This window comes from Anas acuta, chromosome 16 (assembly GCF_963932015.1).
Source record: "Anas acuta chromosome 16, bAnaAcu1.1, whole genome shotgun sequence".
NCBI lineage: Eukaryota > Metazoa > Chordata > Aves > Anseriformes > Anatidae > Anas > Anas acuta.
The window spans coordinates 2,923,319-2,937,859 of record NC_088994.1 but is presented as its reverse complement, the minus strand read 5'-3'; the positions used below and the strand labels follow the sequence as shown (position 1 = coordinate 2,937,859).

At 60.6% G+C, this 14,541-nt stretch overlaps 1 protein-coding gene across 2 annotated transcripts; it reads left to right on the top strand.

The window, feature by feature from the left end:
- Nucleotides 1-2,267: 2,267 nt before the first annotated feature.
- Nucleotides 2,268-13,822, top strand: KCNS1 (potassium voltage-gated channel modifier subfamily S member 1). 2 transcript variants are annotated; one of them, XM_068700183.1, is made up of 3 exons: nucleotides 2,268-2,968; nucleotides 7,653-8,644; nucleotides 11,951-13,822. In XM_068700183.1, the coding sequence occupies exons 2-3, from the start codon at nucleotides 7,679-7,681 to the stop codon at nucleotides 12,404-12,406; spliced, it is 1,422 nt and encodes a 473-aa protein (XP_068556284.1). In that variant the 5' UTR covers nucleotides 2,268-2,968; nucleotides 7,653-7,678; the 3' UTR covers nucleotides 12,407-13,822. The 2 variants fall into 2 exon arrangements, with proteins under 2 accessions (XP_068556284.1, XP_068556283.1); XM_068700182.1 differs by lacking the exon at nucleotides 2,268-2,968 and adding an exon at nucleotides 3,319-3,426.
- Nucleotides 13,823-14,541: the final 719 nt, after the last annotated feature.

Here is a 14,541-nt window from a genome sequence, read left to right as displayed (position 1 = left end):
CATTGCTGCTTCCATCCCTCAGCACTGCAGCACCTCCCCACTCCCCCTCCGGAGGTTCCCTGTCTATGTAAAAAAATAGCCACCGCTGCGTTAGGGCTCTCCAAATTTTCTCATGCTTCTGATTATAGCATTTAAGTTGATCCACAAGCCAAGGTCTCCGGTGAGTTCAGTGAATTTTCATTAATTTTGCCTGGCTTAGGAACCCAGTGGGCTTTGTGAAACTCCAAGCCCGAAGCATTTTAGGCTGTCGGAGCCTGCCATGGGGCCCACGCTGCGGGAGGACGGGCGGATGCTGGTGGCACATCCATGGGCTCTGGGGCAGGCTCGGGTCCGGAGGGGCTGGCTGAATTTCCCTGCACTGAGCAGGCTGAAATGCCCCTGCCACAGGCATCCTGTGGCTTTTTTTTTGGGGGGGGGGAAAGAGGGATGTGGAGTGGGACTCTGGAACAAAGGTGCACTCGGGGCTCCCCGTGCGGTGCTTGGGGGTGCTCTGGGGAGAGGCAAAGCTGCTGGGAGACAGGAGGTGGCAGGGCAAGGGCAAGGGCAAGGGCAAGGGCAAATCCAAACCCAAACCCAAACCCAAACCCCGTGGGCCCGGCCTCTCTTGCCCTGGGGAGACAAAGGCAGTGCAGAAAGCTCCAGGAACCAAAAGCATGAAGAGAAACCCAAACGCCTTTACCACCAAAGAGAAGGCTTTTTTCTTCTGCCCTAATTTAGCTCTTCGCCTCTGGAAATGAAGATTTTTTAAATTCCCTCTGTGCTGGTGTCCCCAGCATCCATCAGGTGCCACTCACAGCGATGTCCCTGTGCTCTCAGCCACCCTTCCAGCCCTCCCACAGGGCAGGTACCAGCACACGTCCACGGGCCTTATGAGGGCTTGAAAATTTCCCTTTTAATTAAAGGAGCTCTGCAGGCAAGCTCCACTCATTTATATTTCCCTTTATATTTTAATTTATTGCTACATCAGCTATTAACAACCCCCCCCCCCAAAAAAAAAAAAAAAAAAAAAAAAAAAAAAGGAAGCAGAAAGCAGAAAGGCGCAGAGCTGACACAAGCCGGGCGCCTTTCGGGATGACTCACTGCAGCACCGAGATGGCTGCTGGCTTTGGATTCACCCTGCCTCTGCCTCCAGCCCGCGGGAGGCAGCGAGGCGAGGGGCTGAGAGGCTTCGTCCCTCGTGGCCGCGTGGATGGAGGCTTCGCCACGCGGGTATCGGGGACATCCCGGCGGGCCCTGGTGGGAGGGGGGGCTTCCTCCCAGAGGGGCAGCAGGGGGAAGACGTTGGGAGGAGGAGATGGCGAGGCGTTTCCAGCTGACCTGATTTTTCTGCCTGCTTCCCTCGCCACATCTCTGCGAGGGAGCTCAGGAGTGGCGGCAGCTCGCCTGGGGTTGCGGGCACACTGCTGGGTGCCCCAAGCGCATCCCCTGAGCTGGGGGAGAGCCTCGGGGCTGGACCCTCTTTTCCTGTCCTGCCTTTCGAGTGCCAAAGCTGGCTAAGGAGAGAACCAGCCCTTTCGCAGTCCTTTGTGCAGCGAGGGGAGAATTCACTCAGGTACCATTTATGCTGCAGCAAAGCCACCCCTGGAAGGACGCGAGGACACCAGCATGAGCCTGGGTGAGGCCAGAAGGTGACCTGGGCTCTGCGGCCACCCCCAGGGCTTTGGGGCTGCTGCGGGAAGCACAGGGGTGTGGGGACACGCAGGGACACCCCGCCACGATCCCGGGGTGATCCCCTGCAGCCTGCTGGGCTGATGGGCAGGGGCGCAGGGTGCAATCCTGCACCACTGGAGCCAGCAGGGCTGGACAGGGGGCACAGGTTCAGGTCCACCCAGCATCAGCACATAAATGGGGCTGGGGAGAGATTTACAAAGAGCTGACCTGTGCAGAGACCGGGTGTGAGTTGCAGCGGATGCCCTCGGAGAGCCCAGGGGTTCCCCCAAGGCAAGGCTCCCTCCCAGGAAAACAGCTGAGAATTGATTTCAGAAGGGAAAAGGCAATTCTCCCCATGGCAGCACATCAGTGACAGGCAGAGCAAACCCCGGGGGGCAGCACACCCTCCTCGCTGCCAGCAGCCAAAGCTGGCCGTGCTTATCTCACAGCCTCCAGAGCTGCGCAGCCACCCCTAATCGCCATAAAAATAAACGCTTTCGCCTCGTATCACAGAACAGAGGAATTTCCCTCCGTTGCTTTTCCTTTTTTTTTTTTTTTTTGATTTTTTTTTTTCCCCAAGGCCTCCCTCCGAGCCTTCCCTCCCCCCTCCCTCCCTGCCATGTAAGCAGGCGCAGGGCACAGGCTGACATGGGGACACGGCGGCGGCCCCGCGGCAGCGCTGCCTGGCACAGGGCCGGGGCTGGCACGGCACGCAGCCACGAGAGGCGGGCACGCAGCAGGGGGAAGGATGCTCCCCGCCGACACCAGCTCCCAGCCGGCTGCCTGCGTGCCTGGAGAAGGGTGAGGGCCTGCAGGCTCCGTGCCCGAACCCTAAAGCAGATGGATTTGCCCTGGAGGGTGGCACGGAGCCTTGAAGGGTGCGAACTGCCGGTCTGACTGAGCTGCTTGGTGCTGGAGCAATGAGCCATCGCCGCACGGGCACGCGGCCGTCACCCGGGGAAGGTCTCAGAGCCTCCCTTTGCAGCCCCTCTGCGCTGGCAGCCGGCTTTGGGGGCAGCTGGAGCTCTCGCCAGGCCGTACGGGGATGGCTGCGGGTGGCAGCGTCCCGCTGAGCTGACCCCGGCCATGCGCCTGACCTGCTGCCTTCGCCCACCTCCTGCGCGGGGACAGCGGGGAGCCGGGCAGGGCTGCCCAGGACCCCTCAGCACGCCCAGCCCCAGGAGCTTCAAGGAGCAGGATGGTGTGAAGGGCACCTGCAAGGGCCGAGGCGCATCGCCGGCACGCCGTGGGGCGGCACGCTGAGCTCGGGGCCCCACCGCTCGCCCCCCGCCCTCCTGCTTTGGGGCGCTTGGAGCAGGTAAGGCAATTTGGGGTGGGGGGACACCGGTTCCCCTGCCCACCCGGCTCCCAGCCCCGTGCAGCCACCGCAGAGCTGCTTTTAGCCTTCACGGGGGAAACCACAAAGGCAACCATGAGATGGTTTTGCCAAAAATTGGGGGGGTGTGTCTGTCCCCCCCCCGGCTGGCAGCAACCCCTCGCACCCATCTCCAGCTCTCCCAGGGGAGCTGCGGGGGGGATTCCCCAGCCCCCCCCCTCCATCCACCTCCCCCAGCACAAAGCCGCCGGGCGGAGCCGGAGGGCGGCACCCAGGGGAGGATGGAGGGGGGGTGACGGGGCGGGGACCCCCCCCCCCCCCCAACCCTTCCCCTTCCTTCCCAGCCCCTTCCCCTCCCCGCCCGGCCCCGCGGAGCTGCCGCCGGCCCCGCAGGGCTCCGCGGCTCCGCGCACGCTGCGGCGGGGGCGGCGCGGCTGCAGGTGAGCGGGGGGGAGCCGGAGCTGGGCAATTCGGGGGGCTGCATGCTGCGGGGGGGGGGAGGGCAGGGACATCGGCACACCGGGGACCGGGGAGGAGCGGGGAGGAGCGGGGAGGAGAGCAGCCTCCAGCCCGGGATGCTGCGGGGAGCTTGGCGCACGGGGTACCCCTGCCGCGCACTCCGGAGGTGGGTGTAGGGGAGCCCCTCTGCCCCCGGGTCTTCTCCACCCCCCCCAGAAACCTCAGGGCAGGGTGCGGGGTCCTCCCTTTCCCCCCAGAAGCTGTGCGCCCGGTACCTGGCAGCAGAGGCACCGCGCACAGCAGCATCCGCAGCAGGCGCTGGGCTCCTGCTCACAGCCGACCCCGGAGCTTTGGGTAACCGCCCCCCTCCTGCGCCCCAAAAAAGAGCCGGGAGTCCCCCAGCTGCCTGCCCCCAGCCCCGGGCACTTCGGTGGCCTCCGAGCACACGGCAGCAGCTCAGGCTCTGGCTGCAGAGAGCTGCCAGCAGTGGGAAAACCCCTCCGTGCTCCCCGCACCCCGCTGAGCATCTTCAGCTCGACGGGCACAGGGATGCTGAGCGGCAGGGACAGGGCGCATGGGCATCCCAGGGACAGTGTCACCTCCCCAGTCCTGCCCCAGCCGCCCCCAGCACGCAGCCGATGGATGGGGACACCCCCCGGGATGTCAGCTGCCCCCCTGGATGCCCCCAGCCCTGCCCCGATCCCACAGGCATCCCATTTGGGGCTTGCCCCAGCAGCCTGCAGCCAGCACCCGGGCACGCCTGGGAGGTGCAGGGCCACGAGCCCATGGTGACAGGGTGCTTCGGGCTGGGCTGCAGGCAAGGGACAAAGGGTTTCCTCCTCTGCACGTTTCTAATGGCTCCTCTGAGACCAGCCCCACGACTCCCCGCCGGGAAGCCTCGCCGAGCTGTAAGTACGGGGCTTTTTATCTGGGCTGTTCATCTAAACCCATGGTACCTGCTTGGAAAACCCCTGAGTGCAACACTCCCTGCTCTCGCCGCATCCTCACTCGAATATCTATCAGCATCTCCCTGCCCACTCCCCTGGGTCCCCTCCGCCAGTTGGAATAAATACACAGAACTTCCCTGGGAAAGGCTGTCAGAAAAAAATGCGTTGTCAAGGGAAACTCTTCCAGCATTTCGTACAGATATGCTTGATCTGTTTTAATATTTCTTTACTGTCATAAATGCATATAGCAGGGATTTTTTTCCTTCACGAGATACGTATTCATTTGAATGCCCAGTGCATGGTTCCTGCTGGGTGTGTGGCGGTTTCCCTCGAACAGCTCACAGAACATCTCAAAATCGATCACAAAGGGCCTGGCTCGATCCGTTCTGTTTTCCCAATCATTTATGGAGATTTCGGTGCGATTAAAAGACAATTTTGCAAATTCACGTTACTGCAGACAGGCACATTTGAATTCTCTGCCCATTGTGATTTAAAAAATAAAGAAAAAAACCAACACACCCAACCTCCCCAAAGCCAGCTCCTGTCCCCCAGGCGCCAGCCCCGCCGATGGGACAGATCCTGCCCTGCTGATCCAGGTGCACAGGTCCTGGCCCAAGCCTCGGCGGTGCTCCAAGGCTGAGCCGAGCTCGCCATGAAGCGAGCAGGCAAAAGAGTTACAGAACTATTAATTGCTGCTCTGGATTCCCAGCTGAAAGCCGTGTGTGGGCAGAAATAATTCGCTCCGTTCAGAAACAGGCGTCAGGAGGGAGAATCTCTGTCCGCGACCCCCCTCGCCCTGCTCCCTGTGCAGCAGGGAGGAATTTCCCCAGGATCCAAAGCTCGCCCATCCCTGACACCCATTTTTCTCTTGCCATCAGACCCCAAAGCTCGCCCATCCCTGAATTTTCCTCCTGCCATGGGGGCAAGGCATCACCCACAGCCACAAGGTGTGAGTTGCTCCTGCTGAGCCCGAGCATCGCTTTGGGCTCACCCCACGCTGCCAGCCCCATCCACAACCCCCAGGCTTGCCCCATCCCGGCCCCAAAACCACGTCCCCACCGCCTGGGGTGGTGTTTGGCCTGGCCTTGCCCCCCGGCTGCAGAACAGGGCACGGAGAGGCTCGGGGGGCGCAGGACGGGCTGCAGCCCACGGGCCCACCCCCACGGCCCCTGCGTGTGCGCGCAGCCTGACTGCATGAGCATCCTTCTGGAAGGAACCTGGATTAGTCATCCCCACCCCACAGATGGGCTGTGTGATGTCTTCCCTGGAAAAGCCGATCTGTCACAGAAATCCCAGTTTGTCCCTGAACAGGAGGAGCGCCTGCGCCCCTTCTTCTCCCTTCCATGTCTGAAGCATTTAAAAAAAAATTGATCCTTTTTATTTTTTTTCGCCCCCCCTTAGAAAGGGAAGCCGATGAGTCCATTTAGCTCGGAGGCTTTGCACAAAAGAGTTGCCTCCTCCAGACACGGGGAAGCGTTGCCTTGTGGTGCGCAGCCTGTGTCTTTATCAGCCCTGGCGCCGAGATGCAACCGAGGTAGCAGATGCCTCTGCTGGGCTATTTCGCACCCAGCTGGCATTTGCTGCACCCACAGCCCCACTCAGCCTAAAAACCCACCTCTGGGGGCTATTTCCAGCCCTGGCTCCATCACCTCTCCATCTCCAGCTCTGACCTCCAGGCTCAGATGTAAAACCCCCGCAGGTCCCTCCAACCTTTTCTATGTCACTGCACAGGCACCAGAAAGTGCAAAGCCCCCTTTCCCTCCTTCGGTGCTTGCCCCGTAAACCCCTCGAGGTGTCTGGTGAGCAGTGTGGGGTGGGGGAACCCACCTCAATGTCTTGGCCCTCAGGTGCTGCCCCACCGGGCTGGGGGCTCCCCAGCACCCCCGCAGTGCCTTTTCCCCCGGCTCCTGCTGCCCGTCCCCAGCCTCTGTCCTTGTGCCACCCAAAAGTTTGAAAACTGCCGTGGGTGACACCAGGCAGAGAGGGTGAGGGACTTTTCTAATAAGAATGGGCTGACGAAAGCCGTGGAGGGAAAGCTTTGAGAACGGAGACAGGCCGGTCAGGGGGGTCACAAATTCCTCTGCAACCACTAAAAGAAAGCTCCAGCATTGCACAAGTCGCATCAGCAATGACAGCGAGTGCAGCAGAGCTCAGGAGCAAGGCACAGCCAACAGGGGGATTTTCCCAAAGCAGATGATTTGCGGGAGAAATGCAATTTGGGGGTCTCAGAGAGCAGACCCGGTGCCCTCCTGAGGACACCAAAGCCCCAGCACCGCTCCCCGGGGGCTCCACCACGCCCCTCCGGAAAGGGCGACGGGCCAAGAGGTCGGGGGAGAGCTCTGGATCCAAGGTGACAGAGCACAAACCCAGTGCTCGCCTGCTTAGTTCAAACCTCTGCTCAAGGTGGGTAAATGCATTTTAGGGTGTGCGAATGCTGCTCGTTGTGAGATGTTGTAACTCTTGCTCATTAGCGAATGGAGCTGCTGCTGCGTGGCGAAGCCCAGCGCCCTGAAACCCGTGAAACCCAGAAATGTGGCAGAAAGCAAAACTTCCCTTTTTATTTCCCTACTAATACACAGGCCTTTCATTCAGTCACCAATGATTCTGAATCATGTTTTTGTTATGTTTCAACACTACAAAAATAAATCCTAATATTTTACGTGACAGAGCACACAAGAGGAGACAAAGCAGGCAGACGAATTGTTTTGACACTTCTTCCTCTGAAATTTTCCCTAACACCTGTGAAAACGCTTTGATTTTGGCAAAACTACCATGGCTCCTGGGCAAATCGTGCCATCCAAGGACTTTTTGGCCAGTTCCAATTAGCGATGTAGGTGGTCGGGCTACAAATCTCTGGCACAATCTGATGAGCGCAGGGCAGCACAAGATCTGTTTTTTCACTGGGGGATAAATCCTCTCTCCAGTGACTAATTACCTGGTTGAAGGAGGAAAGCCCCACAGGCGAGGTGCTGGAGATGCAGCAAATTGCCTTCGTTAGGCCACCGGCGACCTGCAAAGGGAGAGATTTCAAGAGGTAAATAAGGAAGGAAAGCCTCATCTGGAAAAAGAGGTTTGGTTGTGTTTGTTTTTTGTTTTTTTTTGTTTTTTTTGTTTCCTTCTTCCCCAACAAAGAACAGATGCCCAAAGCTGCTCCTTCCCCTCCATCCACTGTCCCTCTCTGTCCCACACGTGAGCACCCCCTCACCTCCCAGGGACCTCTCGTCCCCCCCGAGCCCCCTCGAGCTGTGTCTCGCCCGCAGGTGGACCAGCCCCCGCTCTGCTGATCATGGTCAACAAGACCTTAACCTACTGGGGTCCCGGCTTCGAGGAGGACGTTATCAACATCAACGTGGGGGGGCTGAGGCGGCGGCTCAGCTCCAGCGCCCTCTCCAAGTTCCCCGACACCCGCCTGGGGCGCCTGCTGTCCTGCGACTCGGAGGAGTCCATCCTGCAGCTCTGCGATGACTACGACGTGAGCGCCAGGGAGTTCTACTTCGACCGAAACCCCGGCTTCTTCCTCTACGTGCTGCACTTCTACCAGACGGGGAAGCTGCACGTCATGGAGGAGCTCTGCGTCTTCTCCTTCTGCCAGGAGATCGAGTACTGGGGCATCAACGAGTTCTTCCTGGACTCCTGCTGCAGCTACCGCTACCACGAGCGCAAGCTGGAGGGCCGGCACCACAACTGGGACGAGGAGAGCGAGGTGAGCAGCGTGGACACGTCCCCGGATGAGATCTCCGACATCAACCACGAGCTGCTGCGCTACAGCACGCTGCGCTGCGGCAATGCACGCAAGCGCCTCTGGCTCACCATGGAGAACCCCGGCTACTCCATCCCCAGCAAGCTCTTCAGCTTCGTGTCCATCAGCGTGGTGCTGGTCTCCATCGCCACCATGTGCATCCACAGCATGCCCGAGTACCAGGAGGCGGACGAGGCTGGCAACGTGCTCGACGAAGCCGTCCTGCACAAACTGGAGTATTTCTGCATCTCCTGGTTCACCTTCGAGGTGTCCTCCCGCCTCCTGCTCTCCCCCAACCCCAAGAAGTTCTTCAAGCACCCCCTGAACCTGATCGACATCGTCTCGGTGCTGCCCTTCTACTTCACCCTCTTGGTGGACCTGACCATGGGCAGCGACTCGGAGCTGGGCAACCTGGGCAAGGTGGTGCAGGTCTTTCGGCTCATGAGGATATTCCGGGTGCTGAAGCTGGCTCGGCACTCCACGGGGCTGAGGTCGCTGGGGGCCACCTTGAAGGTAAATGGGCTCCCTATCTCCATACCTACCCTTATGATCAGCTCTGGGATGGCCGGGAGACGCAGAGGTGCCCATTCCCAGTGGTTTTCCAGCTCTGGGTGGTGTGTGAGAGCTTGTTTGGGGCGGTGGGTTGGGCTGTGGGGTGTGCCAAAGCAGTGTGAGGGTGCTGCACGAGTGCCCCCTGTGCACACACCCAGAGCAAACAGGAATTGACCCTGACACTTGGAAACTTGGTGCCTCCATGGGTTCAGCCCCACCGTGGTGGGCCAGCACCATACCCAGTGTCGGAGCAGAAAGAGCCGTGCAGAGGTGGTGACATCCCACCAGGACACCTCACTGGGTTAGCCACGGGGTCTGGGACCACCAGGAGCCGCCCTGTGGCACCGCAGGGCTGGGGGAAGCTGGCCTCAGGACCAGGCCCTCAGGAGGAGAAGCTGGATGAAGGGGTGCTGAGAGTGCCCCAGGCCCCTGGCACACTGGGAGGTGGCACCCACACACATTTGAGGAAAGGTCCCCAGGCTTCACATCGTGCCCCAGAGCTCACCAGAGCACCCTCCCAGCACCTGGGAGGGCCTGGTGAGAGCAGCTGTGACAGGTTTTGAGGCATGAAGCTGTCATGAGACCCTCACCAGCCTGGCCCCATGTCCCCGTCTTCCATCGCTGCAGCTCAGCTGCCCCCCATCAGTCTCTGCTGTCCCCACAGTCCCTCCAGCCTCCTCATGCCGAGGGTGATGTGTGGCTGAGCCAGTTTGTTGGGGAGGGTGAAGCCATCCCCTCACCTCAAAATCCAGGTGCTGCAGGGTCCAGCTAGCCCAGCCTTTGATTTTCTCTGCTTCTTGGTGACCAACTCAAGAGAACCCCCCAGGCCAGTCTCCAGGCCCACCAAGTGTGGCAGCTGATGCTCGAGCTGCGCACAGGGAGGACACCACTCGCACAGACACCTTCGCTCCTCCTGCGGCTGCCTCTGGCCCCACTTCCAAAACACCACACTGGTTCTCAGGCTGGGGACCCCGTGGTGCTGGCACGGGATGTCCTGGCATCAGCAGGGCTTGGCGGCCAGGGCTGGCCCCGCTCCATAGGGCTGGGTAGAAAAAAAATCAACTCTTGAGCACGGCTGGGGAGGAGGATGGGGTCCAGGGAGCATTGTTGGAAACAAAGGCACCTGCAGCCCTACCTACAGCACCCTTGTTCCTGAAAACCCACCTTGGACGAGCAATGAGCAAGCGGCACGCACACCTAAAGCAGCTCACAGAATTTAAATCAAACCTTCCAGGTGGGAAGGGCTCCCCGAACCTTTCCTGTGCTCCACGGGAGCAGGAACAACACGCAGGGCAGGGCAGGGCAGGGGCTGCCGGGCTCTGCCGGGCTCTGCCGGGCTCGCTGCACATCCTCGGGCAGCGCCAGCAGCAGGGGGTGAGCGACACAAGGCTGCCGCAGCTGCCTGGTGCTGTGATTTACCGGGCACATAAATTACAACGCCGTGTTCATCGTAATTCACTTCCTCCTGCACGAGCACAAAGCAGCAGCAGCGGAGGAGCAAAGCCTGCTGATGGCTCTGGCCCGGCGAGGAGTTGCTGCCCTGCCACAGGGGTGTTAGCAGAGGGATTTCTGCCCTTTGTGCAGCGTGAACTCAGCACCCTGCAGATGATCCAGGGGGCATTTAATTTGGTGGCAGCCTTCCCACACGTCCCTGCTCCTCCTGCCCTGCACCAACACCCGTGACAGCGGGTGCGCCTCCCAGCTGGGGGCTTGGTGCTGGCCACCCCCAGCAGCGGGTAAACTCCATACAGAAATAAGCCTCTCGTGGCCAGCTGATCCAGCTGTGAGGCTCGGGGCTCTTTGTCCTTCCCCAGGAGCTCGTGGAGTTTCTCTGGGGCATTTGCAGCCACAGGTGACGGCGGAGGAGGAGGGTGTTATTTCCCTTGGTGTTACTGGCACTGGCTGAGCAGCTTCTGCCAGCAGTCCAAGCAAAGTCTTCATGCTCCCTGCCATGAATCCACCTCCTTTATGCCTTGCCTTGACCACAGAAGCTCTTTTCCCATGTCTTCTGCTGTTTGCTTTGCTCGAATGTTTCGTTTAGTCATTATGTGGTCTCCAGTAAAGCATTCTTTGGCTGTTGGGAGACTGAAAAACTAATATAATCAGAGCTCTGATTTCCTTTCCCCAAAAGATGAGAGGAGCGAGTTGGCCGATCAGCGGGCAAAAACATCCAAGAAATTTGCTTGTGGTGACCAGACAGGGACAGAACTGCAGCATGGGCTCAGCCCTGTGAGCTGCTGTTTGCTCTTACCCCGTTGCACACCCCTGCTGTCCGTCCGTCTGTCCCACTGCCACCACCTCCTGTCCCCAGTTTGGGTGTCCCCAGTGAGCCAGGGGCGCAGTGCCCGTGGGGATGGGTGCTGGGGCCAGCCCGGGCTGGTGCTGGATGGATCCCAGGCTGATCTGATGAGCGGGGCTGCATCGCTTCACACCGGTGCTGAGGCAGAGCCGTTGGTCTTGCTTTGAGCCTCCCATGGAGCAGCAGCAAAAGGGAGATGGAATTATCTCCAAAAGAGCAGTTTCTATAAAACAACTCCCCCAGCACAACAGCTGCGTGTTCCTGTAGCATCCCTGGTGTCCTGTAGCAGGGTTGGACACGGGTTAAAGTCACCGAGAACCCCAGGGTTGGAATGTCCCCAGCGGTGAGGCTTCAGGGGACAGAATTGGGCAGAATATGAGCAAAATCCTGCTGGGCTCCGCAGATGGGGAGGGGTGCCGGAGGGGCAGGCGGTGGGGCCAGCCGGGGCTGGGACAGGAGCTGGAGGCAGAGCCGAGGCTGCAGCAGAGGCACCTGGCCTCCTAGTGCTCGCACACCGCCAGCAGCAGGAAAATACAAAATCACCTTGCTCAGAGCCTGCCGGTCCGGTGCTTCCTGGGGACCTGCCAAGATAAAAGGAAAATGTGTCTGGATGCTGCTGGCCCAGATCAGGCTGGAGCTGGGGCACAGCGTCTGCAGCAGGAAAACCTCGGTGGGAAGCACAGGGCTGGGCTCCCCTCCTGGCTGCCCTGTCCCCATGGGGGTGCCAGGGGCTGGCTTCCCGGCCACCCATGTACCCAGACCCTGAGCCCACCCGGGGCTGCTCCCACTCCCCTCCCCGTGTTCCCCACCCTGTGTTTAACTCCCAAGTGCTTCCACTGCGCCGTGATGCCCGCGAGATGCCCGTGGAGGTGTGCAGGGGGCTGCACGGGGGCCGTGTTTGTGCTGCGGTGCCCCAGCGCCCTGACCACGACGGTCCTCGCTCATCGTCACCCCGCTTTGCCTTCCAGCACAGCTACCGGGAGGTGGGCATCCTGCTGCTCTACCTGGCCGTGGGGGTCTCCGTCTTCTCCGGCGTGGCCTACACCGCGGAGAAGGAGGAGGACGTCGGCTTCGACACCATCCCGGCGTGCTGGTGGTGGGGCACGGTCAGCATGACCACGGTGGGCTACGGCGACGTGGTGCCCGTCACGGTGGCGGGCAAGCTGGCCGCCTCGGGCTGCATCCTGGGGGGCATCCTGGTGGTGGCACTGCCCATCACCATCATCTTCAACAAGTTCTCCCACTTCTACCGCAAGCAGAAGGCGCTGGAGGCTGCCGTGAGGAACAGCGAGAAGAAAGACCCCGAGGACACGGAGAGCTGCTCCAGCCACGACCGGGACTCGGAGGCGCTGAGCGAAACCTCCCTGGGCAGAGGCAGCCCCGACCGCCGCGGTCTGACCCCCGGCGTCCTGCCCGCCCCCTGAGCCCCCCGGGACGTGGTGGAGGGGCCGGGCTTCCCCATCTCCCAGCCCCACACAGGGGACAGGAGGGGCTGGGGACGGTGCCCACCGGCTGCTGCCAGCCCCGGGGCAGTGGGAGGCAGCAGCTGGGGAGGTTTGGGTGCGTCTCAGCTGGATGTACCCCAGCCAGGGGACAGGAAGGGAGAGGGGAGAAAAGAAATGTGGGTGACCCCGAACAGGCGCTGCTCTGGGTGCATGAAGGGTGGTGCTCCTCCATCCTAAAGCTGTGTGTCATTTAGGGCATGGCGGTCGTTCCAGAGCTGCTGCTGCTGCTGCTGGCACCCAGCCCACGCAGCAGAGAGGAGGCAGAGTGCCTGCAAAGGGCTGCCGGGGAGCGGACACGAGGGATGCTCCTGGGCACCAAGAAGCTGCCTTGGCCACTGCCGCCTGCTCCTAGTTTCCAGTGCTGGAGGAGCTGCCACGCTGGGGTGATGAGCAAAGCCCGAGGGATTTGACACCTGCCCTGCTCCCCAGCCTCACCCCCCCGCCTCGTCCCCCTGCCCTGGGGCCAGGCAGGGGCAGCAGCGGTGCCAGGAGCTGGGGGCATCGCCTCCATCCCCACAGGGAGCTGAGCACCCCCTTTGCAGAGGAGGCAGCCCCGGCAGGACAGAGGGGACCTCGTGCTGCTCCTTGTCACCTCCCTGCCCGAGCCCCTCTCAGCTGGGCAGGGGGGACACCCCTGTCCCATGCAGCCCCTGATTCAGCTGCACATGTTTGGGGTTGTTCCCGGCACAGCACTAATTCTCTACGGAGCTTTTCCTTGAACCCTCCCCATTCTCTGTTTGGAAATCGTGCAGGATTTTCGCGCACACAGGAGTGTGCCCAGCAAGCCCCAAACTACTCCGATGGCTACAGGACGGCCACAGCCACCTGGATCCTGGTGCTTGCCACCGGCCATCCTGGCTGGCACACGGCACCGCGTGGGGACCACCGCGGTTGGTGACAGCTCTGCCACAGCCACCTGCTGACCACGGGGATAAAAGACAAAACCGTGCGGGTCCAGCCGCCCTGAGCTCAGGTGGGACCAGGGGATCCCCGGGGAGCAGCAGGGCATGGAGGTGCCCACGCTCCCGGCGCCATTGAGTCTTCCAGTACGGCCGTGCCGTGGTCGGCCCCGCGCTCACCGCCCCGGACCAGCTCCCGCTGCACCGTTACTTGAACAAAGGAAGGAGTTCCCCCTTCTCTCCATGAATACCCCAGTAGCAAAATGTACAAAAAAAAAAAAATAAAATGTGAAGACTAAATTACCTGTATTAACTAAGAAGCATTATGCAAATAATTAAAAGAGCATGTAAATTAATTTTCTATCTATGCATGGGATGCATACGGTATATTTTATTAAAGACCTGAGTGACCCACCTCAGAGGCTGGCTCTGTTTCGTGCCCCATTAATCCATGGGTTTGGGGCAGGGGCAGAAGGAAGGTGGGATCAGCCCCCAGGAGCTGCCAGGCCACTTGCAGAGCGATTCCTGCAGCAGGCTGTGGTGCCCCTCTGCCATCTCCCATCACGGCTGCCGAAGCAGCATCCCAGGGGCTGGGGGGAACAATTTTGGGCTGCGGGGCTCCCGGAGGAGCAGCACGGATGGGTGGCGGGGGGGGCGCAGGGTGGCTGGCAGAACGAAGGGATGGCAATTAACGTTCAAAATGATGATTGCCCAAGCAAACAGCTTGCCCCATCCACAGCCCCTTCATCCTGTCCATCACAGACCCACTAAATCTGGGAAGCAGGAACGTGCAGAGATGGGATGCACGGGATCAGCAGTGCCACGGGGCACGAGAGCAAAGCTGGCAGCGCTGGGAGCTGGGGAGCAGGCTCTGGCCATCATTTCCCCTATAAAACACTTGGGTTTTAGGAAACTAACTTTAGCCCCTCCGGGGCTGTGTTTTGGTCTGGAGGTATGAAGGGCAGATTTTAAAGGAAGATTCAGTTCCAGGAGGCCCGTCAGGGTCTGTTGTGCCACCAGGGAGGGGTTGGCAGCTCAAAGTTTTTTCTCCAGAGCAGAGGCTTCTACAAAAGGTGCCCCCCAGCATGCCGCCAGCTCTTCGGGAGCCAGCTCTCCCTGTTTTGTAGGGGTGAAGTCTGGGCTCTGGTGCTGCTT

Excerpts from the sequence above, each read along its gene's own strand:
- KCNS1 (XM_068700183.1), top strand. The coding sequence starts at position 7,679 with ATGGTCAACAAGACCTTAACCTACTGGGGTCCCGGCTTCGAGGAGGAC. Across the intron at positions 8,645-11,950 it reads CGCTGGGGGCCACCTTGAAG|CACAGCTACCGGGAGGTGGG; the intron begins GTAAATGGGCTC and ends TTTGCCTTCCAG.